General features: G+C 43.6%; 1 protein-coding gene across 3 annotated transcripts in view; it reads left to right on the forward strand.

Annotated features, from left to right (window-relative positions):
* PDE7A (phosphodiesterase 7A) overlaps window positions 1-21,551 on the forward strand; it is a gene marked incomplete at its 5' end in the record, with an annotated part of 113,926 nt that extends 92,375 nt beyond the window's left edge. For 2 of the 3 annotated variants that reach the window (XM_082674529.1, XM_082674530.1), the window contains 8 exons: window positions 4,439-4,534; window positions 6,359-6,459; window positions 11,467-11,598; window positions 11,793-11,884; window positions 14,312-14,456; window positions 14,897-14,993; window positions 15,889-15,969; window positions 19,776-21,551. In XM_082674529.1, coding sequence (XP_082530655.1) covers window positions 4,439-4,534; window positions 6,359-6,459; window positions 11,467-11,598; window positions 11,793-11,884; window positions 14,312-14,456; window positions 14,897-14,993; window positions 15,889-15,969; window positions 19,776-19,984 — 953 coding nt within the window. In that variant the 3' untranslated portion in view covers window positions 19,985-21,551. The remainder of the gene's footprint in view (window positions 1-4,438; window positions 4,535-6,358; window positions 6,460-11,466; window positions 11,599-11,792; window positions 11,885-14,311; window positions 14,457-14,896; window positions 14,994-15,888; window positions 15,970-19,775) is intronic. The other variant, XM_082674531.1, reaches the window with a different exon arrangement.
* Between the last annotated feature and the right edge of the window lie 2,456 nt (window positions 21,552-24,007).

Here is a 24,007-nt window from a genome sequence, read left to right on the forward strand (position 1 = left end):
TTCTGAGTTTCGTTTTGCTTTGCGGGAAGGGTTCATTTTTCTTTATTCTGTTTGGGAATGGGAACAGAATTCCCTTTGAGAATCATTCTTTGTTTAGTGTGAAATTTTTGGCATTAAAAAAAAGAAACGTGGGCTTCCCTGGTGGCACAGTGGTTGAGAGTCCGCCTGCCGATGCAGGGGACACGGGTTCGTGCCCCGGTCCGGGAAGATCCCACATGCCGCGAAGCGGCTGGACCCATGAGCCATGGCCGCTGAGCCTGCGCGTCCGGAGCCTGTGCTCCACAACGGGAGAGGCCACAGCAGTGAGAGGCCCGCGTACCGCCAAAAAAAAAAAAAAAAAAGGTGGTACCTGTTGTCCAACTAGACTTTGCCCCTTTTGCCTTAATATGTTTTAAATGAAGCAGAGTGGAAAGTTCACTGAGAGGAAGTCAGTTCTGTTGGTTGAGAATGAAATAAATATGTGATTCACTGCTATACTTTGAAATCACTTTTTTTTTCTTATTTTACTTTGGAATAAAGCTCCTTTCCTAAGAAAGCCAAATATGGGAAATGGACAAGCAAATAGAACTGTATGCATCTTGAGAACAGCATGGGTCTAGCTTTTTAGTATCACTACGTCATTCGCTCTGAGCTATACGGCCAGGCATAGTGAGGATACCTTTGTGATCACCTTCAGGTTGTCTGTGGACTGCTGACCGAAAATAAACTGGAGCGACCCAGGCACAGGTGTAAAGACAGTGAAGTTCTCCTCAGTGGTGGAGCCTCCCTCCCGCTTCCCTGCCTTTTGTTTTTCCCCCTTTTCTGTTCCTACTCACCTCTCTTTTGCCCTCTGGTGACTAGTGTCTGTTCCTCTCCCTGCCCCCACTTGGGCCTGTCCACACAGAAAAGGCTCTAATATCATTTAGGGCCTATCGGAGGCTCTTACTATCAGCTGTCCTTCCTTGCAGCCATCCCCTTTTTGAAAATATAGGTGCCTCAGCTTCTTCTAGATCTGGGAAACTCCCCTTTCCTAATGCAACACAAATATTGTTTTAGTCATTATCTCAAGGTAAACATAGATAAGACAGTGCCGCCCTTAACACCTTCAAGGTCTAGCCTCACATAAACACTAAGAGCTCATAGCCTATTCTTAGTCTCCTGAGACACTTGTCACCCACTGAAATAGTTGATTGTTTTTCTCTAGATTTTATTTTTAAAAAGAACATACCTGCTAGTCAGGGGGCGTGGCGATAGAAGTGGAATGAGGGTGACGGTGCAGCATGGGCAGAAGTCATGGCCACTAGTCTATGTCCGTTAACTTAGCCCTTGGCTTCCCTTCAATCATCTCACTCCTTTTTTGTGGAGAAGGTGGCCGAATGGTTTCTTCTTGCAGTTGTTAGGGGTTAGTAGAAACCACCCACGGTTAGCCACCCACCTGTGCCTTTACAGATGGTGATATCTATGTTCAGTTCACTACAGTCACCCAAAAGTTACAGGAATTCTGTACGTGAAGGGATATTATCGGGAAACAAGTGGGCAGGAGAAAAGTCCTTTAACTTGCATTATTTAATTGGATCTGCTTTCCTTTCAAAGCTGCTTAGCCTGAAACGAATTCTGGATGATATACGTACATAGTATCCAAGTATATAGTTTTCCCTTCTTGCTGTCGATCTGGTGTGTTCTGTGTTTCTTCCTCTGGTGATTTCCCACATGATACTGTGAGGAAGGCAGGGAAGAAACAAAACTCTGATTCCCAGCTTGTCCACTGCAAAGTGGGAAGTGGTTTCTATCTGGTAGGATATATTTGATGCTGCCTTTGCAGGAATGAGTTAGGTTACATCAGATAGCAAGATAGGGCTTGTCTCCCCCAAAAGTCACCTGGCGCATGAGGACCGGACCCTCGTTGCCAGGCCTGTGTTATAGCCGTAGCCCAGTCCTGCCAGCTCCCAAGTATTGAAGAGAACCACATCCTAAAACCTGTTGAGAGCCGTAACACCTTAGGCAGGTCCGTCCTTTCATATATCTTTATATAAAGGGTAACTTTTCTATAAGTACAGTTTTCTTTTCCAAGAAGGTGTTTCCATTCTCACATAAAATAACTGCTTCTATGCCTGTTTCTTGTTTAACGTATCAGCTAAGCATCATCACTTGCTTTGAAATGTTTCGTTGACTTGTGTTCTTATTTACTGGTATTAAGTCAGTTGGTATCTTATAAACTGAAAGTGAGAAAAAACGTTGCATACAGTTTTTCATTTTGATATGGGCGGTACACTTTGTTAGATTGGCTCTTGTCACACTCCCCCAGGCTTCTTGGTGGAGGACGTTAACATGCGTTTCTTACTGCCATTCGCCTGGATTCCAGACGAGGGTATCTTACCATTTGATTGCAGCTTTCTTAAAACTTATTCTAGATCCTAGAAATTGGTAATGTATTTCATTAGGTTTGGGAAACAATTTGGGGAGAATCCTGCGATTACCTAAATACACAGAATGAATATACATTCTTTTTTTTAAATTGAGGCATAATTGACATAGAACATTACGTTAGCGTCAAACATGCAATGTAATGATCTGCCATTTGTATGTACTGCAAAATAATTGCCACAGGGGGTCTAGTTAACATCCGTCAGCGTACATAGTCACGGTTTTATTCATTATGATGAGAATTTTTAAGACCTTCTCTCGGCAGCATTCAAATACCCAATGCACCCATTTTGTCCCCTTGCCCCACCTCTGACAACCAACCGCCGGTCTGTTCTCTGTATCTGTGAGCTCGAGATTTTGTTGTTTTTGTTTTAGATTCCACATATAAGTGAGATTATACAGCATTTATCTTTCTCTGTCTGACTTACTTCACTTAGCACAGTTCCCTCAAACTCCATCTATGTTGTCACCTATGGCAAGATTTCCGTCTTTCTTATGGCTGGGTAATATTCCACTGCATATACACCACGATTTCTTTATCTGTTTGTCCATCGATAGGCCCTTAGGTTGATTCCATGTCTTGGCTGTTGTAAATAATGCTTCAGTGAAGATGGGGGTGCAGGTGTCTCTTTGAGATAGTGATTCCATCTCCTTCAGATATATACCAGCACGTGGGATTGCTGGATCATAAGGTAGTTCTACTTTAAATTTCTTGAGAAACCTCCATGGTTCTCCATAGTGGCTGCACCAGTTTACAGTCCCACCAACAGTGCACCAAGGGTTCCCTTTTCCTCACATCCTAGCTAACGCTTGTTATCTCTTGTCTTTTTGGTAATAGCCATTCTGACAGATGTGAGTTGATATCTCATTGTGGTTTTAATTTGCATTTCCCTGAGGATTAGTGATGCTGACCAGCTTTTCTTGTACCTGTTGGCCATTTGTATGTCTTCTTTGGAAAAATATCTATTCAGATTCTCTGCCCATTTTTTAAAACCAGATTGTTTTTTGAATATACATTCTGAAATATCTCTATATATGCCCTAAGAAAAGTTGGTTGTTACCGTGGTTATGACAGAAACATAGCTCACTTCTTCACAAGTGATTCTAGACCCCATGGGCTCATGTTTTTACCAGTAGAGTGTTACTAGGATTTGAGTGCATGTTTACATGTAACTCCTTAAAGGGAAAAGATCTGAAATGGTTTTTTCTTTCTGTGTGAAGGTGATGTGTCGGATGGTTTTTAGGAAGACTCTCTCTTGGTTGCCACATCCTTCCCACTGTTGCTTATGCAAACCTTGTTCCAGTTCGTTGACTTTTTTCCTCATCTGTGGGCTTCTAAACAGTTGTTCAGGCAGTTTTGGATAATTAGTTTAGCCTGATAGTTCTTTGTAATTTTTCATAAATATTATTACTACAAATTTTCATTGTGGGACTAGTTGGGTCTTTTATACATGTTTGTAAGAATCATAGATTTTTTTCGAGAATACCAGAATCATGTTTATGTTATTGTTATTGTCTGAATGCTGGCAGTAACTTATAAGCTCACACACCTTTAAAACCTACAGTCTGTTTAATTGTTAAATAACATAGCATATGCAGCCAAGGCGCTCTGCTCTGGGACACCCCCATTCAGAGCAGTGTGGTGGAGGGATGGTTATGAGGAGGTGAGTGCACATGTTTTAGGTGCTTTGGGAAATTCAATTAAACTTACTCAGTGTGGACAATTTTCAAAGTTTTCTATCAATTCTAATTATTTTGGTGTCTTAAAAAGAAAACTTATCTATTCAAAAATGTTTATCTTCCAGTTGTTTGGTTTTAGAAAAATAAAACCAAAAAATCCTTTTTTCTTAGAATAGAAAGAACATGTGATATTTAAAGTTCTAAACTGGTAAAATTAAAATAAGTTGTAAATTTTAGATAGACAAAAAGTAGGACTTAGTACTCTTTATGTTTTGTATTCAAACCTATATTTGGAAGTACAGTGCAGTTACATAAGCTTGTATTCCTGCTAATATCTCCTCTTCTTCCTTTTTAGGAAATAGTCTAGTAAGTTTAACCTTTCATTTATTTAGTCTTCATGGATTAATTGAGTACTTCCATTTAGATATGATGAAACTTCGTAGATTTTTAGGTAAGTGATTCTAACCCATTTAACAGTAATAAGATTTGTACTGGTACTTGTTTAACTTGTCTCTCAATTATATCAGCTGTTGCTCTGAAACTAATCACCCCAAAGTTCGTGGCTTAAAGAAAACACACATTGATTTAGCCCTGAGTCTGCAGGGCTGTGGAGCGCTGCTAATGGTCTGGCTGAGTTTGTTCGTGCCCCCGCCCTTGACACCCAGTGAGCTGCACTGCGGCGTCGTGGGCCTCAGCTGGGACACCGGGCCCGACCCGGCTCAGCTCTACATGATCTCCTGTTAAATTAAAAGGAGGCAGAGGAGTTTGGCACCATAATAGAGCCACTTTAAAAACAAAAAAGGAAAAAGATTATTTTCCAACAAGCCAAGCTTGTTCAGAGAGCAGTGGCCAGTTGGCAGGAGAGCACTGGCACATCCAGACCCCCGAGCCCAGCCCGGACACTGGCTCGCCTTGCTGTCCGCCGCATCCCGGTGGCCAGAGCCCGTCAGGTGGGGGGGGGGGGGGCATACCTCTGGGTGGGGAAGCTGCGAAGGCCCAGTGCCGCTGGAGGCTGGGTCAGCTTTGCTGTCAGTCTCCCACGTCAGCCCCGGCTTTCTCGCAACGATGACACAGTTTCTGTCCTTTCCTAACTTTTTGAAGCCTAAAACCTTAAAAGATCCAGGTCCATTGCACTTGGGTCTCCTCTTTTTCTGATCCCAGAAACCTGCTGACAGTAAACGTCAAAGATTATTTTGAATATGTTTTCATGTGCAGAGTGATACTTAAGAGCACTCTGCTAGGGAAAAAATTAGAGTCTTTCACCGAATAAAGGAAAACGTTAGAAGAAAATTAGCATGAGGATTCTTGTTTTTGTAACGAAGGTGATATTTTCTTTCCTCTTAATTAGCAAAACTAAGATAAATTTATTACCTAAGACGTTGAGAAACTTCTAATGCATATTCATTTACAAATTGTATGCCTGCAATACTCTGCTAATATCTGTTATAAAACACATAAATAGATATTAACACGAGTATTTAGAAAACTATTTTAAAGGATGGGATCAAAGTACATACAGAATTCTAATGCTCTTTGCCTCTCACCAGTGAGTCGTAGCTCACCACCTTGGGGTTGGCTCACCATACCTGGAGATCACTGGATTGAGTGATGGGCTGTGAGGGCCACAGTGCGGGTTTGGTGGCAGTGGGGACGGCTCTACCCTCTCATCCTAGTCTACTTTTTCATGGTAGCATAATACAGACACTGAGCAGAGAAGGCAGGATTAACACATCATCCTTCCCTACTACTGAAAAACTAATTGCAGATCTGAAACTCACCTCACTGATGGAGTATCCCAAGGATCGTGTTCACATTCCCCAATATCTGTATTATTTTAGCCTCATAATGATTTTTGTCCTCTGATGAATTCCTAGTTCCTAGAACAGTATCTACTACGATGAGTATTTGTTGAATGAATTGTACAGTTTTTATTAAACTAAGAAACTCTTTTTAAATTAAAAAAAAGTCAGAGGAGTGGGCCACAATGATAGATTGACATTTTAAAAGAGAAGAAAAGGAAAAAAAAATTTTATAATTTTGACATGAATACCTTCATGCCATTTAAAGAGTTTCGAACAAGAGTCAAAGTGGTGTTGATGCCTTGGGTATACATGTGAGTTATGATAAGTGATTATCATCTCCCCGAATCAGAACAGTTAGCTGATAGCCACATGAGAAGGGTAAGTGGAGAATGCATAATTGTTGCAATTTTTGTATTTGTACATGCCTCCTGTTCGCAGTTAAATCTGAGGTCTTTTTTTTTTCTTTGACGCAGTTATGATCCAAGAAGATTACCACAGTCAAAACCCTTACCACAATGCAGTCCACGCTGCAGATGTTACTCAGGCCATGCACTGTTACCTAAAAGAACCTAAGGTAAGGTGTTGGCATTTACAGTCAGTGAAAGTCCTGAGAAAATGCCCTTGATTTAATTTCAGATACTTTTCCTTAAGTTAATGTTTTCATCAGACTTAAAATCAGAAGGTTCCTTCACAAGAATGAGATGTGGCTGGATCAGGTTTCCAGGCGTGGCTGTATTTGTAAGTTGACAGCTAGAGAGCTGGGGTGATTGTCGAGAATGAGGCTGGAGAAGCCCAAGTGAGGGTCAGGCTGTACGGCCCGGCCACACATGTCAGGTCACCTGGCGTTTACGCTGAGCTCCACGAGGGCAGGGATGACACTCGTCAGATCCCGTGATGAATAGGAAGCTTCGGAAGGGAAGCAGGAGACTTTACAAAGCTGTCCTGGCTGTGGGGGGAGAATAACTCAGACAAGACCAGAATCATGCACGCTGCCCGTCAGGAGCTGTTTCGATAGCCTTGGGGCAGGAGAGAGGTAGACGCTTGGTGAGATCTCTTGGGAATCAGAACATGGAGGATGTGGTGTCTGGATGCATCTAGGGGGGTGAAATAGGGAGAGGAGTCGGTGGAGACTGTCCCCGGCAGCTGAGTAGCAGGTGGGAGTCGCTGTGAGGGAGAGAATGTAGGAAGGGAGGGAGGGCTGGCAGAGATGATGAGCTCCATTGTGGGCACGTGCGGTTAAGTGTCTTCGCGCCATATCCGAATGCAGGTGTCTAGTAGAGAGCTGGAAAGGAGTCTGAAGCAGAGCAGAGAAATCAAGAGCTGGGGACCACCAGCTGTAGATGTTAATGGAAGCTGTGTTTGCCCATGGGCGTTTCCTGTTCCTGGGGGCTGTAAAGTTACATCTGCCACCCTTAGCCCTGCCTCTAAACTTGCCTCCCCAGGGATCTTAGTTCGGCCGGATGTTGGGAGGGAAGGAGGCTGACTGAGCCAGTTGGTGCTAGTTGATGCTCTGAGAATATAGCCATGTGGTTGCCAGTCTCCTGATTTTTCAAGAGATGTGGAGTATGTGAAAGTACCCCAATTTTTAAAGTATATTATGACTCAAAAAAAAATTAACTGTATTGTGGCATCATTTATATGCAGTAGTAAAATGCATACATTTTATGTGTGTAGTTTTGATAAATGAATACGCCCATGCACCCCAATTTTTTAATTAAAGTTTAAAACAAACATTGGGCCAAGCCTATAGTGTCTCTGTTGAACAGTCTTGCGGGAGAAATTGGTAAGTAATCACCATACAGCCAGGGAAGTGGAATGATGGAGCTAAGTGCCCCATGGGACACAGAGGAGATAAACCTAGTCCATGGGGCTGTGAAGGCCTCACCCGCTGGCTGGCCACGCCCAGCCCGAAGCCAGGGCTGGGGAGCGCCGGCACCCAGCAGGACCAGAGGGGCAGAGAGTGCAGGGCGAACGTGGTGCAGACACTGTCTTACCCATGCAGCTCTGGTAGCACTAGTTTTAAACACTTTTTGCCTATGTAGCTCTGATCATTCTTACTTTAAACACTTTTCTTAACATACTCAGTGAACTCTTCAGTCAAAGCTTCAGTTCAGGATGCGGATAAAATCACTGAGATTTAAATACAGCAGTTCCCTCCTCCCTTGCCATAGAGATAAGAAAATAGACATGGAGTCACTCAGAGTTGACTGTACCTCTTTTACTTCCCGGTCCTTTACATGGCATCGCATGGTCGAGTGTGTTCATTCATTTGTTCTGTCCGTTTTCCTGGCGCTAAGAATCCAGTGGTAAACAAGACAGGAAAGGTCCCTGGCCTTCAAAAAGTTGCCCTCCCAGTGGGGGGCAGGGGGGCGGTCTTTAAACAGATAAACAGAACTTTGACCTCTACTGTGGTAAGTGCTGCTGTGAAGTCATTTACTAGGGTGATGCGCTGGGGAGTGACTGGGTGGCTGGCGAGAGCTCACAACTTCAGACAGACGGTCGGGAACCATGTAAACCGAGAGGCAGTGTTTGAGAAGGAGACGGCCACGGAGAAGAATCCAGGTGCAGAGGGGACCGTGAAGAGAAAGCCATATATACAGTGTTCAGTGGGAAACCTGCTTCCATTCGTTTGTTTAAACACCAGCTTTTATTTTATGGATTGGTGCTGTTATTGGGTTTTTTTTATTGTTGTTTATTTTTGGCTGCGTTGGGTCTTCGTTGCTGCGCGCAGGCTTTCTCTAGTTGCGGCGAGCAGGGGCTACTCTTCCTTGTGGTGCACAGGCCTCTCGTTAAAGTGGCTTCTCTTGTCGCGGAGCACGGGCTCTAGGCACGTGGGCTTTAGTAGTTGTGGCATGTGGGCTCAATAGTTGTGGCACACGGGCTCTAGAGCGCAGTCTCAGTAGTTGTGACGCACGGGCTTAGTTGCTCCACGGCATGTGGGGTCTTCCCGGACCAGGGCTCAAACCCGTGTCCCCTGCACGGGGGAATCCACATTGGCAGGTGGATTCTTAACCACTGCGCCACCAGGGAAGTCCTGCTTTCGGTTTTTATATCTTATGATTTATACGTAAGAGCTAATTCCCGGCTCTTCTAAGTCAAAAAAAAAAAAAAAAAAACAAAGACAAAAATATTTGAAAACCAAGAAATTATTGAAAGTTCCTTTGGTGTGTACTTGTATCAGCTCTAACTTTAGTATTTATTTTTTATGTCCTCAAAGCTGAACCTCAGAATATAGATTATAATTTTGTTCCAGTTGAGCCTAACGGCACCTAATAGCAACAGTCAGAAATGGGGATGACATTTGTCTTTTTTAAAAAAATCTAGTTTTAAAAATTGCATTAATGTCATTGACTTCCTTGTCTTTGTTAGGAAACTCATAAAGTTTTTTTTCTGATGAAAGATTTTTGTAACAAGCAGAAATGTTGCATTTTTATTCAAAATTTTTTTTGCATGTGTGATTTGTTTTCAAACTTAGAACTTACTTTTCCTTCACAGAACTTTAACAGCTCAACTGCTGCTTCTCATGTTTCTATTTTTAATAGTTAACTCTTTCATCTGCCTGAGACTGTTTGAGGTCATGTGTAAATCGTACATTAATTTCTAACAATTCTGGATTATTGCCTTCTCCCAGGCTGGTCCACGTCTGTTCTTCTGCCAAAGTTATCGTAAGAATATAACACTTCTGAATATTGCTTAACGAATCGCATGTTCATAATATATCCACAGCCACGCCTGCATTCTTATGTCAGGAGGGGATGTGGCTTTATATGCAGGGTGCTCCATGGAGTGCGCCTTCTGCTCATCTTGATTAGTAAGCAGCACTCTTTATTTATTTATTTTGGGCCACACTGGGTCTTCGCTGCTGCGCGCGGGCTTTCTCTAGTTGCGGCGAGCAGGGGCTACCCTTCATTGCGGTGCGCGGGCTTCTCATTGCGGTGGCTTCTCGTTGCAGAGCACGGGCTCTAGGCGCGCAGGCTTCAGTAGTTGTGGCTCGTGGGCTCAGTGATTGTGGCTCACGGGCTCTAGAGCACAGGCTCAGTAGTTGTGGCGCACGGGGCTTAGTTGCTCCGCGACATGTGGGATCTTCCCAGACCAGGGCTCGAACCCGTGTCCCCTGCATCGGCAGGTGGATTTGTAACCACTGTACCACCAGGGAAGTCCAAGCAGCACTTTTAAAATCTTTTATTTTTTTTAAATGCTTTTACCTCTCCTAAAGAGGAAATAATTGTCTTCACCATCTTCTACCCATTCATTGAGTTTCTCTATATACCATTTACAGGTAATACAAAAATAAATAATTTACATTCTCTGCCCTCAAACAGCTTACACTATTTTAGTGGATTCAGGCCCTCCGACAGTGGTTTTTTTCAGACCAAGATGAACTTGGCGCAGGGGATGGAAAAAAAATCCATTCTGGCATAGAAAGAATATACTAGAATTTGAATCAAAAATACTTTTATCTCATATTTTAAAACTTTTCGGTTTTCATCCGTGTTTTATCACGTGCAGTATGGGTTGGCTCTGTGTTGTAATCTGTAAGTAAGTATACCTATGTGGGTGGCCTATGCTCAGAATACTTCTCTGCTGTTAGGGCACAGGACCCTACACATTTAGAGAGCACTGCCCCAGGGTAAAGCTAAACGGGCGCACGCTGCGCTCTGGCAGTGTTGGTGTGGCAGGATGTGGAATGTGCTGCAAGAACGCAGCCAGTCATTTGTGGGCGGGGGCTGGGCTGCAGGCGGAGAACGGAGGTGGGCTGGGGAGGCGCTGGTGGAGCTGGGCTTGCGACACACTCCAGGTGAGTGTTTTTTGTCGTTGAAAACTTCAGTCAGGTAAATAAGCTTATTTATTGTGATTATTTTATCAAGAATAGTAAATGACTGTTGAGAGTAAAATTACAATGGCTAGTGTACAGGATGGCTTTTCCTGAGATGAATACACTGTGTATGCTGTTCTGAACTGTCCATCCATGGGGAGAGGATTTCACTACCAACTTGACGTAAACTTCTGCTCCATGATTACTCAGTAGCTTCCTTCAACATTTGGGACCTCAGAAGTAACCTTGGATTTGGATCCTTGATTGAAACCCAGTAACCAATTTATTGGTAAACACACACGCTCGGTCATAGGTTTACAGTATTGTACGCTTAAACATCTGTTAAAAGGGTAGATCTCACCTTAAGTGTTCTCACCATGATAAAAATGTTCTTAAAACCTCATAGGCCGTCTCTGACTACATTAACAGAAATACTCAAATCTCTGTTTGTTGTTTGAAAACTTTTATTTCTCAAAAAGGTGGTTTATACTTTAGCTGTCATCTTAATGATGCTAGTTTCCAATGGAGGATGAGCTGCATCCACGCACTCCACGTGGGCGGGGACACCATTATACCACGCCTGCCGCCAGGGTCGTGAGGAGACCCGCCGCTGGCAGGCACTCCGTGGCCTGGATGAGCGGCCCGAGAAACATGGCGGGAGGAGACCGCCGACACTCAGTCGAGGCTAACTTAGAACAGCTACTGTAATGGCGCAGCGCGTGTTTCAAATATGTCTGTAATCAGTTATTCCTTGCCGCACTCCAGCTTGCCAATTCTGTAACTCCTTGGGACGTCTTGCTGAGCTTAATTGCAGCTGCCACTCATGATCTGGATCATCCAGGTGTTAATCAACCTTTCCTTATTAAAACTAACCATTACTTGGCAACTTTATACAAGGTTAGTGCAATTTTATCCTCAAAATTTAATATTCTTGCATTCTAGAAAATGTGTCATGTTTAAAGAAGTGAAAGGAGTAAATAAATTCTCCATGAACGTTCAGATTTTAATCAGATTAATATTACTTACAAATAATTCTTTATGTTCAGAAAAAGACTTACCATTTACTCAGAGATGCCCTTTTCTTTTTGTAGAATACCTCAGTACTGGAAAATCACCACTGGAGATCTGCAGTGGGTTTATTGAGAGAATCCGGTTTATTCTCACATATGCCATTAGAAAGCAGGTAGGTTGGATTAAGACAAAATTAATTAGTTATGAACTGTAGAAATTAAGTTGCAAAAACAACCGTATAAAGTTTTTAAAATTATGTTGTTATATTCAGGTGTTCCACAATTTTCAGGTAAATTATCTTATTTTACAAATTTACATCAAAATTTTAATAATTTAAACCTGTTCTGAAATACAGTCAGTAGTAATTTTTTTCAGTGAATTTTTATGAAGGATCACTCATAGATACTATAAAATCCACTCCAAATACACAGTGGCTCAGTCATGGTTTACTGCTTATTTATGTAAATGGTATTACATATTTCCATTTTATGCTCTTTTGAATAAAACCATAAGTTCTAGCTGTAAAGGTAAATTGGATAGAAAGTAAACAATCTGTATAAGAAACAGATTCATTAAAATCTGTTCCAGGAAGTTTTCAAAACCGATAAGACGTGAAAAGAATGCTTTGTATCCTCAACAGCATAGTCCTAGAGTCACTGCTAGAGTTATAGGATAATATAATGAATTGAAAGAACAGAAAATACTACATTTTTTTTTAGAAAATATCACTTGATGTTGAGCAGGCCATTTGAAAGGCTAATAAAAAGCATTCATGTAAATGAGCCCAATATGATAATGATGGTGGTGGTCAACAAAATCTCATGTCATGGGTCCACAAACTGAAGCTTTTAACGATGCCTCCCCAAGAGAAGGTGCACTTAGGAAAACCATGTCAGTGGATGTAAACCACCTACTTCTAGAAAAAAGGTGAGGCGTAAAAATACATGTGGGTATCAAGATTTAAGTTACTGTCATTGCTCTTTCCTTTCTCCCTTTCACAATTTAAAACAACCTCATAAAAACACAAAAATGTTTTTGGTAATGTCCGTGAGAAAAAAGCTGGACTTTTTATTTTTTTAAATCTGTATTCATGGAAACCGTTTGGAGCTATGACAGTACTTCTGGTAAGTAAAATTGTTTCTTGTCATAGTACAAATATAAAAACTGCTTAAACCACACAGTGTTTGTATATATAAGTTCTCTTTTTCTTGACTAAGGCAGATTAAATTGTTTGCTTCATTATTCCCTTTCTATCGTGTTTTGCATTTGATGATTAACCCTGTTGAATTCTCATATTTTAATACAAATAAAAACTGAAAATAAGGAATACTGCATAATAGCATTCTTTTATGTTTGCTTAGGGTTTGTTTTATTTACTGTTCAATACTGTGAGCCTTTTATTTTTTTATTTTATATTTTTTTGAAGCAAGGAATACGACTTTATTCGGAAAGTCGGCAGACCAAGAAGATGGCGGACTAGGGTCTCCAAAAAACCATCTTTAGAGCCTTTTAATCTATTGACTGCTCTTTACTGATCATTATACAAAGATAATATTTGTGATGGCCCATTGAAACAGAAGGAATTTTTTTAACATTTCTCTTATTTGACTTGAAACAGTTTTTTCTTAAATACCTTTATTGGAGTATAATTGCTTTACAATGGTGTGTTAGTTTCTGTTTTATAACAAAGTGAATCAGGTGTATGTATACATCTGTCCCCATATCCCCTCCCTCTTGAGCCTCCCTCCCACCCTCCCTATCCCACCCCTCTAGGTGGTCACAAAGCACCGAGCTGATCTCCCTGTGCTATGCGGCTGCTTCCCACTAGCTACCTATTTTACATTTGGTAGTGTATATATGTCCATGCCACTCTCTCACTTCGTCCCAGCTTCCCTTTCCCCAGCTGTGTCCTGAAGTCCGTTCTCTATGTCTGCGTCTTTATTCCTGCCCTGCCACTAGGTTCATCAGTACAGTTTTTTTAGATTCCATATGCATGCATTAGCATACGGTATTTGTTTTTGAGGCGGTTTTTTAAATGATATAATGTATTTGTTATTTGTAGTAACATGTTACCTTTTCCGTTCCAGGAAATTTGGATAATTAATTCTTGAATTCGGCCCTGAAAGCATAGTTGAGTCTAAACTTTATTAAATTGGTGGAACTTCATCAGGTTTTAGTCAGACATCTTCAAAAGTTTGCAGAAGTCAGTGGAAATGGGCTGTTCTTCCTCCATCTGACCCTCCTCCTGCCTCTCAGATCTCAGGCACCAAAAAAGAGTCCAAAGTTGTTCACTGCATCCCAGCCAATCTTACATAGACTTTCTTAGGCATATAATTCCACCTTTAGGCATTCTTTTTGGAGTGTTTGCATATTGGTATTTTCCTACCAACTCTCTTGGTTTTAGTTTTGATTATTTTAGTAGGTTTTTAAAATGCATTCTTTGAATCCATCTTTTTGGTAGGTTAAAAGTTGAATGGCAGTTAGAATATCTTAGGGCCCTGTAAAGCTTTCTGAGTATTAAGACTTAAGGAAAAAATAATCAAGAAGTAGCTATTCAGTTGAAAGACTTGTATTTCTCTTTATGTTTCTCTAATTCCAGACAACAGATGGAGGCTCAGATAGGCGCTCTGATACTGGCCACGGACATCAGCCGGCAGAACGAGTACCTGTCCTTGTTTAGGGCCCATCTGGACAAAGGCGACTTACATCTGGAAGACATCAGGCATAGGCATTTGGTTTTACAGGTAAAATGAGCTTGGAAAGATTCTATTTCTAGAGCAAATCACATGACTATTAGAATAAAAATGAAATATTCTCGTGTAGTCTTCTGAGTGGTTAAATCCTGAGGGAAAGCATTTCACTTTAATAAGTTCTCATATCTAAAAAATGAGAGAGAAGTGGCTGATTCCTTTGTAGCTTTCTGGTTAGTGCAGTCCTATGCCTGCCTCTCCGGAATTACCAAGCGTGTATAATTTGCTTAGTAGGCTTTCAGTGTTTCTGCAAAAATGATTGTTACAACTAATAGTATCGTAAAATCAGTATAAAGGATAACAAATTTCCTGTTGCAACGTTTTCTTTTTCTTTTCTGAGGTGTTCTTTTCCCCACTATTAGCGTATATTAAGCTTAGTAAAATGGAAATTTTACCTTCTTCTTAAGACAACTTTCATATTTTGCTTTTGCTAGATGGCTTTGAAATGTGCAGATATTTGTAACCCATGTCGGACCTGGGAATTAAGCAAGCAGTGGAGTGAAAAAGTAACAGAGGAGTTCTTCCATCAAGGCAAGTTACAGTATTGAGTGATAGTCTATTCAGCTCATTTTTTAGCATCATATGAATAAAATAACTCAGACAATTGCAGAGTCTAGCAGAAGGTGCCTGATAGTTTTAGTGACGATTCATAGTGGATGTACATATAACCAATAATGCACAAATTGAGCATCTGTTTTGAAAATCAGCAGTTCTCTTTTGAAATGATCCGATGTGTGTGTAGGCATTTATGAATTAGACGTGGAGCCGGCTAGAAGGTTTTCTGTACAGAAAGATTTTCCTGCCTTTGCTCCATCCTTGTCTTGTGTGGAGGGTGTGGCCATATGACCATGTAAGACATGTTTTGTGATTTAAAGCCAGGAACCAAGGATCTTCGTTCCATGCACCTTCCTTTCAGAAATCTGAGTTTTAAATTAAAATGCTGACAGAGTTACAGTCTTGGGATAACACCTAGTAAAAGTTTCCCACTGTCTCCACTTAAAATAGGATGTTGGCTTGGCAGCCTTTTCTATGTATGAATAACTTAAAGTTTAAAAAAGAGCTAATTTAGGGCTTCCCTGGTGGTGCAGTGGTTGAGAGTCCGCCTGCCGATGCAGGGGACATGGGTTCGTGCCCCGGTCCGGGAAGATCCCACATGCCGCGGAGCGGCTGGGCCCGTGAGCCATGGCCGCTGAGCCTGTGCGTCCGGAGCCTGTGCTCCGCAACGGGAGAGGCCACAGCAGGGAGAGGCCCGCGTACCGCCAAAAAAAAATTTTAAAAAAGAGCTAATTTAGAAGGCATCCTCTCATGAGGATTGTGTTACATTATTCCTAAGGAATTTACAGGTAAGATGAAGACTTTCATTATATATTTAACCAATAGGTATATTCCGCATTAAGAATTCTTTTTTTCTTTTTTCCATTTCTAGGAGACATAGAGAAAAAGTATCATCTGGGTGTGAGTCCACTTTGTGATCGTCAGACCGAATCTATTGCCAACATCCAGATTGGTAACTATGCATACTTAGATATAACTGGTTTTTAAAATGCCACTGATTTTAAGTTTGCCAAGAAGAGAGGTACATCTGAAATATCAGTATTAAAATTATGCTTATTTCTAATTTTTAAATAATTTAAGAAATTTTATTCTGGTTTTTCCCTTTTTTTGGCTCTTATAAATTACTCTCATTTGATTTTAGTTCCTCAAAAGCAGAGCAGGTAGCAATAACTTTCTGTTCTGAACTGGAAAGAATGCATCATTTTCCCATGTGGGAGCCTCACTGGCGTCATTCTGGGACCGCTGGGCCTGACGGTCGTGGGAAGACCGGCTTCCACAACTGCCGACTTTTCTCTCACCGCTGCCTGCTGGTTGAAGCTAACTCTTCAGCACCTCACACAGGCCCCTTGCAAGCTGGCCTCCAATTGTCTCTTCCGTCTTCTCCCCAACACCTTCCCCTTCGTTTACCTACAGCAACTCGGGACTCCCTGGGGCTCCCCAAATCCCTGGTGCTCCTTCACTCTGTGCCTCGCCAGGCCCCCCTTCTGCCTCATAGCCTCCTCTTCCTTGAGGGTCCACCTCAGATGTCACCCCCAGAAGCCACCTTTCACTCTTCTCCAGGCAGCCATCACCCCTCTTGAGGCGCTGGATGCCTGTCGTCACAGCTCCAGGTGCCGACCTGGCCTTTGGAGGGGTGTGTGTCCCCAAGGCCAGCGCTGCCCCTCAGGGCGGGCTCACTTGAGAACTGCTTGTTGAGTGGACTGTGACGGTAAGAGAAAGCACGATGAAGGGGCTGTGATTCAAGAACGTGCAGCTTTTCGTAGACGAGCCGAGGGAAGATGGGCCAGGTTTGGGGTGCGGTGGGATTGCCAAGTGGGGGTCACTCAGAAGGATATGGAGGGACGGGCGTAATTTTGGTGGCCAATACTGAGCAGGACCTCTCAGGACTCGGTTGACAATAGTGAAGTGTGTCCAGAAACTTCGGAGAGAGAAAGTTTCTAGAAATTCGGAAGGTAGCACAATACTGTGGCGTTGCTAATACCCGGAAAAGCGGACTGTGCTGGAGGGTCAGAAATTCAGAAACAGAATTCTGACACTGTACAACAGTTGCAGAGGATCCTCAGGGGGAGGCCGTGGGTAGTAACGATCTGGCTGCAGAGGGAGCAGTAGAGATGCGGGAGAGTGAGGCCCAGGCCTGCGGGGACAGCGCGGGGACGCCGAGTCCCCCGGGAGCTGGGACTGGCCAGGAGCGCGGGAGAGGGAGGTGGGAGGGGAGGGGATGACGGGACAAGAAGCCTGTCCGCTCTGGCCTGGTCCTCAAGGGCATAACTTTCGGATGCGGAAGAACAGCTGAAGTATGGGCAGAGCGGGCCGAGTCGAAGAGCAGGGGTTGGCTCGTGCACTCACTCCAGCTTACTTCGTGCCTCAGCACGTTACTCCCGTGATTCATGAGAGAGGTTGCAAAGGAGGTTTAAAAGACTGCAATTTTTAAAAGGGACAAGAAGCTAGATCCCTTAAGCCGTTCTTGTCGTTTCTGACCTTGTCAGCGTTGGGCAGTTGTGGACCCGGTCCCCCGGGGGGCAGGGATAAGGTTGAAGGCGGTGACAGTTGACGTGGGCTGACCCCTCACGGCACCCTAGGACACAGGCACTGCTGGTGTTCTTTTCCACATAGTTTGCCCAGTTTATACAGAGAACAGGTGTTGGTCTTTCTGACATCAAATCCTAGGTAAAACGGGGCTTGCAGAGGTCCTCTTCCTAGGGTAAGTCAGGGGACGATTAGAATGAACTCCGTGCTCAGCAGCAGTTACTCGGAGCCAGCATGTGGTCAGCAGGTAGAAGTCGTGTTTAATTAACACGGTTTTCTTCTTTGGTAGGAACACTAGGTCCTGTCACATACCAGGTGAGGGTGAGGCATTGACACAGCGCCCTGTGGTATCTGAGGAGAAGAGATAGAGGCGCATGGGCTGGGACAGTTAAGGGGGTTCACGGGTGGATGAGCAGCTCACGAGTAGCGTCCTGCCACCTGGCTGTGTCTGCGGCCCGGCCCGTGCATTGTTATCAGGTACTTAAGACCTAAAAGAATCCTAGGTACCATAGAGCCAGAAGTGAGAGCTGATTTGTTGGATGTGAGAAGCAGGATGCAGCTCTCAACCAGTTGCGACAGTGGGAGAATCAAAGAAGATGGATTGCGTGAAACCTGCGGTAATAAGGTTCTGCATTTGGGTGCAACACTCCGGCTGCTCACGACTTGACTGTGGCACCTGGAAAAGACAGGGCTCTGGCGGCTGGCTCAGCCTGACCCGGGGCTGAGGGGGTGGCTTGGCTGCCAGAAGCTCTGACTGCAGTGATGCCGTTTTCCCGTGTCCTCTCTCTCCTCACCAGACGTAATTCGTGGAGAGCACATCTTGTCTGTTTGTCCACTGCTTATCCGTGGCCACCCCAGAGCAGTGCCTGGCATCTAGAAAGTTCTCAGTTAACATGTGTGGAGGGGATGGAAGAGATGAAAGAAAGAAATGGAGGACTTCCCTGGAGCCCTGGTCCGGGAAGATCCCACATGTCGCGGAGTGGCTGGGCCCGTGAGCCACAACTTCTGAAGCCCGCGTACCATAACTACTGAAGCCCGTGCACCTAGAGCCCGTGCTCCACAACAAGGGAAGCCACTGCAATGAGAAGCCCGTGCACCGCAACGAAGAGTAGCCCCCGCTCACCTCAACTAGAGAAAGCCCGCACGCAGCAACGAAGACCCAGCGCAGCCAAAAATAAATAAATTTTTAAAAAAAGAGATGGAAGAAAGCCTTATTTCCAATATCGTTACTACTTCAGATACCATAATCTGTACACTTGAAAAAATTCAATCATCAGACCGTATATGACTTTTCTAATTAAAAGTAGTGGGTGCTTTATTTCCAGTGAGATTTTTTTTTTGTTAGCTAAATGGAACCTGTGTTGTCTGTGGTCCATGTGGTCTTTTGCTGAAAAGAAAAGGTGTTAGAGATGAAGAAAATTTTAAAACTGTTAAACAGTGATAGAATTAGAATGTACATTTTCCTGTCGTTGATCAAAAGTTTAGGAAGACAATGTTATTTGCTTCTCCTAATAGATGTGATCTGATTGTTAAGGTGAGGCTTCTTTCACCCTGTGTAAGACACTATGTAGTTTTAAGTCAGCTGTAATGTGAGCTCGAGTGCTGTGTAACCCAGAGATGCAGACAGGCCCGAGACCACTCCTTCTCCTTTTCTGACTGAATTAAGGGAGATCGATTGTAGGAAGTGTCTGTAAAGTAGGCCCCCTGGTACACTTTTGATGTTCACTTTCCTAATTGTCTAAACTAATCTCCTCTGTTCGTTTTAGACTCACATTTTGTGGCATGCATTTTGGCTTTATAAATCCTGAGATTCATAGCGGGCCCACTGTGCTCATGACCAGGTGTGACGATTACCAGCCCGGACGGTAGGGCAGCCGCGCCTCAGTCCGGCCTCGTCACCCACAGCCCCGGGGGGACCCCCTTAGCCTTGGGCACACTGTGCCCTGCTCCTCAGGGTTGAGAGGGCCGCCGCAGGTTTGCTGAAACAGAAGGATATGGTTGGTGCAGCTGAGAGGAGTCGTCAGAAGAGATGGGCTGTGTTTGTCAGTTCACCTTTACTTCAGGTTTCAGTAAGTTGCCTAAATAGAGTCTTCAGAGAAGATATGTAAATCTGTACACACATCTTTTGAAAAATAAGAGGTAATATTGGAATAGGACTTAAGAGAGTAAACACTACCTCGACGTTGTAAAGTTTCAGAACATCCACTAATACCTTTTCTCTTGCTGTCTCAGGTTTTATGACGTATCTCGTGGAGCCTCTGTTCACAGAATGGGCCCGGTTCTCCAACACCAGGCTGTCCCAGACAATGCTCGGACACGTGGGGCTGAACAAAGCCAGCTGGAAGGGACTGCAGCGAGAACAGTCCAGCAGCGAGGACGCTGACGCTGCATTTGAGGAGCTGAACTCACAGTTATTACCTCAGGAGAACCGGTTATCCTAAACCGTCCCCCAAGTCAGTGGGCAGACTGCCTCTGGAGCTCGTTAGAAATGTGAATGGGGTCTTGAGGTGAGAGAACTTTACTCTCGGCTGCTGAGGGAAGTGAATGACGCCAGCATTATTTATTTCCAAGATTTCCTCTGTTGGATCATTTGAACCCACTTTTTAATTACAAGACCCGAACACAGCAATATGCATTTGGCTTTCGTGTGAAACCTTGAATATGCAAAGCCCAGTGGGAGCGAACCGAAGGGAATAACAAAGTTTTGCAGGAGGTTTTGCGGTGGCCCTCGTGCTTCTCGAAGCATCATGAAACTTGAACCGAAGGCTTCAGCAGAAATCTTTGGAATTTAACCCGTCTGACGCAACAGTGTGTATCTGTACCTTCCACTAAGTTCTCTCGGAGAAGATGGAAATGTGAAGTGCCCAGCCTCTGCGCCTCTGGCCGGACTCGATGTTTACAGACCAACTCTGAAATACTGGTTCTCAATCCGCCTTGGAGCACGATGGTGAAGGAACCACTAAGAATTTTAAAGATCAAACCTAAACTGCAGCCCTTTCCCCCGGTTTGCCTTTCTTCTTTGGATGCCACCAAAGCCTCCCATTCGCTATCCTTTTACTTTGTGCACTGGAAACTGAGCATTTATCCTAGAGTGCCGCCGAGCTTTCACTCCAGTGCTGTTGGGCAATGCAATTTTTTTTAACTCTTAGTTTTTAATTTGGGGCGGGAGGGGCAGAACCCCAGTGTCCTAGCTGTATTATGATTCCGCAGTGAAGACGTTGCATGTTGTTTTCACTAATGTACACTTGACCTGCACATGCAAGAAAAGGGTGGAATGTTTTAAAACACCATAATCAGCTCAGGGTATTGCCAATCTGAAATAAAGTGGGATGGGCAAGTGTGTCCTTCAGAGCAAGGGTACTAAAGTCCCTCTCGCTGCAGGGAGTGAGAGGTATGTTGTGTGTGTGCGGATGTGTGTGTGGGGCACGCTCGTGCATGTGTGACTGTGCATGTGTTCTATTTATCCACGTGGGAAGGATTGGGAACGTCAGCTTTTATTTATTATTTTAGAATGTGACATAATGGGCAGCCACACGTGGGGAGGGGAAGGGAGGTCAGCCGTAACAGATCGCTCCAGATGCCTTAAACTATGCACAAAGCTAAGTGACCAAACTTCTTGTTTTGATTTGAAAAAAGTGCATTGTTTTCTTGTCCCTCCCCCTTTGATGAAACGTTACCCTTTGATGGGCCTTTTGATGTGAACAGATGTTTTCTAGGACAAAATCTAAGGACTAATTTTAAACTTACAACATTCCACTTTTGTAATTTGTTTTAAAATGTTTTATGTGTAGTAAGCACAACTGTAATCTAGTTTTAAGAGAAACCGGTGCTTTCTTTTAGTTCAATTGTATTTCCCTTGTTACTGTAAAGGACTGTTTATTAATTATGTTTACAAGTTTGTTGCAACAGTCATTCTCTTGGGAGAAAGCTTGAGTGTAAAGCCATTTGTAAAAGGCTTTGCCATACTCATTTTAATACGTGCCTGTTGCTGTTAACTTTTGACGAATAAAAACCTATCTTTTCACATTTTCATCTTTGATATTTACCTGTAAGTCAGTCCGTTGGAAACCACGACACTAAATTACTAGGGAAGCAAAGAATTCGCTTGTCGGCTCCGGCATTCGCTCGCCACACGTTTGTTCAGGCAGAGCTGGGCGCAGGCGGAGTCCTGCGGGCTCGTGTGCTGCCTGCACCTCACGGGTGAGCAAGCTGAGGCCGGGATGTAGTGGACAGAGTCCTGACAGCCGGGAGAAGTCGGCTCTGAGCCCAGCCTCTTGACTCCACAGCCCTTTGTTCCCACGGCGGGAACCTCAGGCCTTGCAGGTACTAAAATACTACTCGTATTGACCTTTTAAAAGTCAAGTAATAAGAAATGGCCACTTAATACTACTTTCGGTATCAGCGTAAGAAAGGTACCACTGGGCCTCTCCTGGATCCTCTCGAGTCCATTTCATTAGAAGGGATACGTGTAAACTTTGAACTCAAACATAGTCATTATTTGCATAGAAGAGTGATGTCGGATAGAAATACAGTGTGAGCTGAGTCAGTGATTGTCAATTTCCGAGGAGTCACGTTTAAAAAAAAGGATAAAGAAACAGCTGGAATTTTAATAATATTTATTCCAACATATCCACAGTATTTTATCATTTCAATATGTAGTCATTATAAAAAACTATTGAGATGTTTTACATTCTCTTTTCTGTTACAGAGTCTTTGAAATCTGGCGTGTATTTTATGCTTACAGCACGTCTCGGTTCGGACCAGCCATGTTTCAGGTGCCCGGTCTCCACATGTGGCTCGTGGCCACCACACTGGACAGCTGGGTGCAGAAGTCCGAGGGCTATGTGGGGAAGGTCAGTTGGCCACTTATACGAGGAGTATCATCTTGGCACATCTGACGCATCCAGTGTCTGATAAGGAAACTTGCCAGCTCACACACCTAGCATGTCAGCACATGGAAAGTAGAACTGTATCTCATAGCAAACTCACATTAACCAATTTCACAGAAACTGATGGTTTTTTAAAGCGTTAATAGTTCAATTTACAGTGAGAAATATAACTATCAGTCGTTCTCTCCCTTTAGGCAGACGTTCTCGGGAAGCCAAACGACGATCAGCCGGTTGCTTGAGCATGGATTCTGAGCAAGGGAAGCAAGTCACCTCACGCATCCTGCAGGGACGTACCTGCTGCTACTCGTTTGTGGACCACGGCTCCCCTGAACGAGGCTACAGATTCTCCGCCAGGAGCTGCTTCTCCACGCCTGCGTGATTGGCACATCCAGCAGACAGACCTTCAGCCTTGCATCAGTTGAGCCTGCCTGGGCTCCATCTGCCAGTGTATGATTGCTTTCTTCTTCTCTGACCTGTTACATGTTTCTCACTGTTGGATATTCAGAGGATTGTCTTCTTATTGCCATTCTTCAGGGGGAGACACCTGAGCGTTGCTCCCATCTCCTGCCTACACATAAAATAAACCCACTGCAAAGGTATGTTTTGTTACATATATGTGGTATTACCGGCTATAGCCCTGCTTCTTCAACAGGACCTATATTCTTTGAACATCGGTTTTCTAGAAAAATCTGAGGAAACAGTACAGTAATTTAGAAGGTCACAGTTTAAATGAGTAATTCAATATTATAGAAGAGAATGCAAAATTCACAAATTTTTAAGATAAAACAGGAGACTTCAAAGAACTGTTGAGCGTTGCAGCAGCCCTTTGGGGCTCTGGGCCGGCCCTTAGTCATGGGGGGGCAGCTCCTCTGCTCTAGGCTGAAGGTCCTCGGAGAGAAAATTGTGGTAAGCCTTAGCTTAACAAAAACAATCTGGTTCCTGGTCAGTATCTGCACTCAGTAAGTGTGATGGTTTATAATGATCCTCTTTACATAAAAGAAGTGAGTATTTTATGTCCTTTGTCCAACCTGGGCAATGTGTTTGTACCTTAGGTACAGGTTAGAGGTGCAAATAATTCTTTGAAGATTCCTGTAACAGCCTTTCTTTCCAAAAATCTTTCTTGACTCTTAAAGCTTTCGATTTTCTTAAAACTTTAAAATTTTCACATTGGAGGTTTACAGTGTTTTCATGTGTACTTTTTTTTTTTTTTTTTTTTTTTGCAGTACGTGGGCCTCTCACTGTTGTGGCCTCTCCCGTTGCGGATCACAGGATCCGGACGCGCAGGCTCAGAGGCCATGGCTCACGGGCCCAGCCGCTCCGCGGCATGTGGGATCTTCCCGGACCCGGGCACGAACCCGTGTCCCCTGCATCGGCAGGCGGACTCTCAACCACTGTGCCACCAGGGAAGCCCCATGTGTACTTTTTTTAATGTATAAATATTTTGTTTAAATCTCCTCCCAATCAGTATCTCCCGCTTGGGACAATGACCGACAGCTAATCTGCATTCAGGAATGTTTTTAAATAAATGTGACATTAATCACCATACTAGCAGCATGTATCTGAAACACAGAGTTA

Source organism: Grampus griseus, assembly GCF_964374135.1.
Source record: "Grampus griseus genome assembly, chromosome: 17".
NCBI classification, from domain to species: domain Eukaryota; kingdom Metazoa; phylum Chordata; class Mammalia; order Artiodactyla; family Delphinidae; genus Grampus; species Grampus griseus.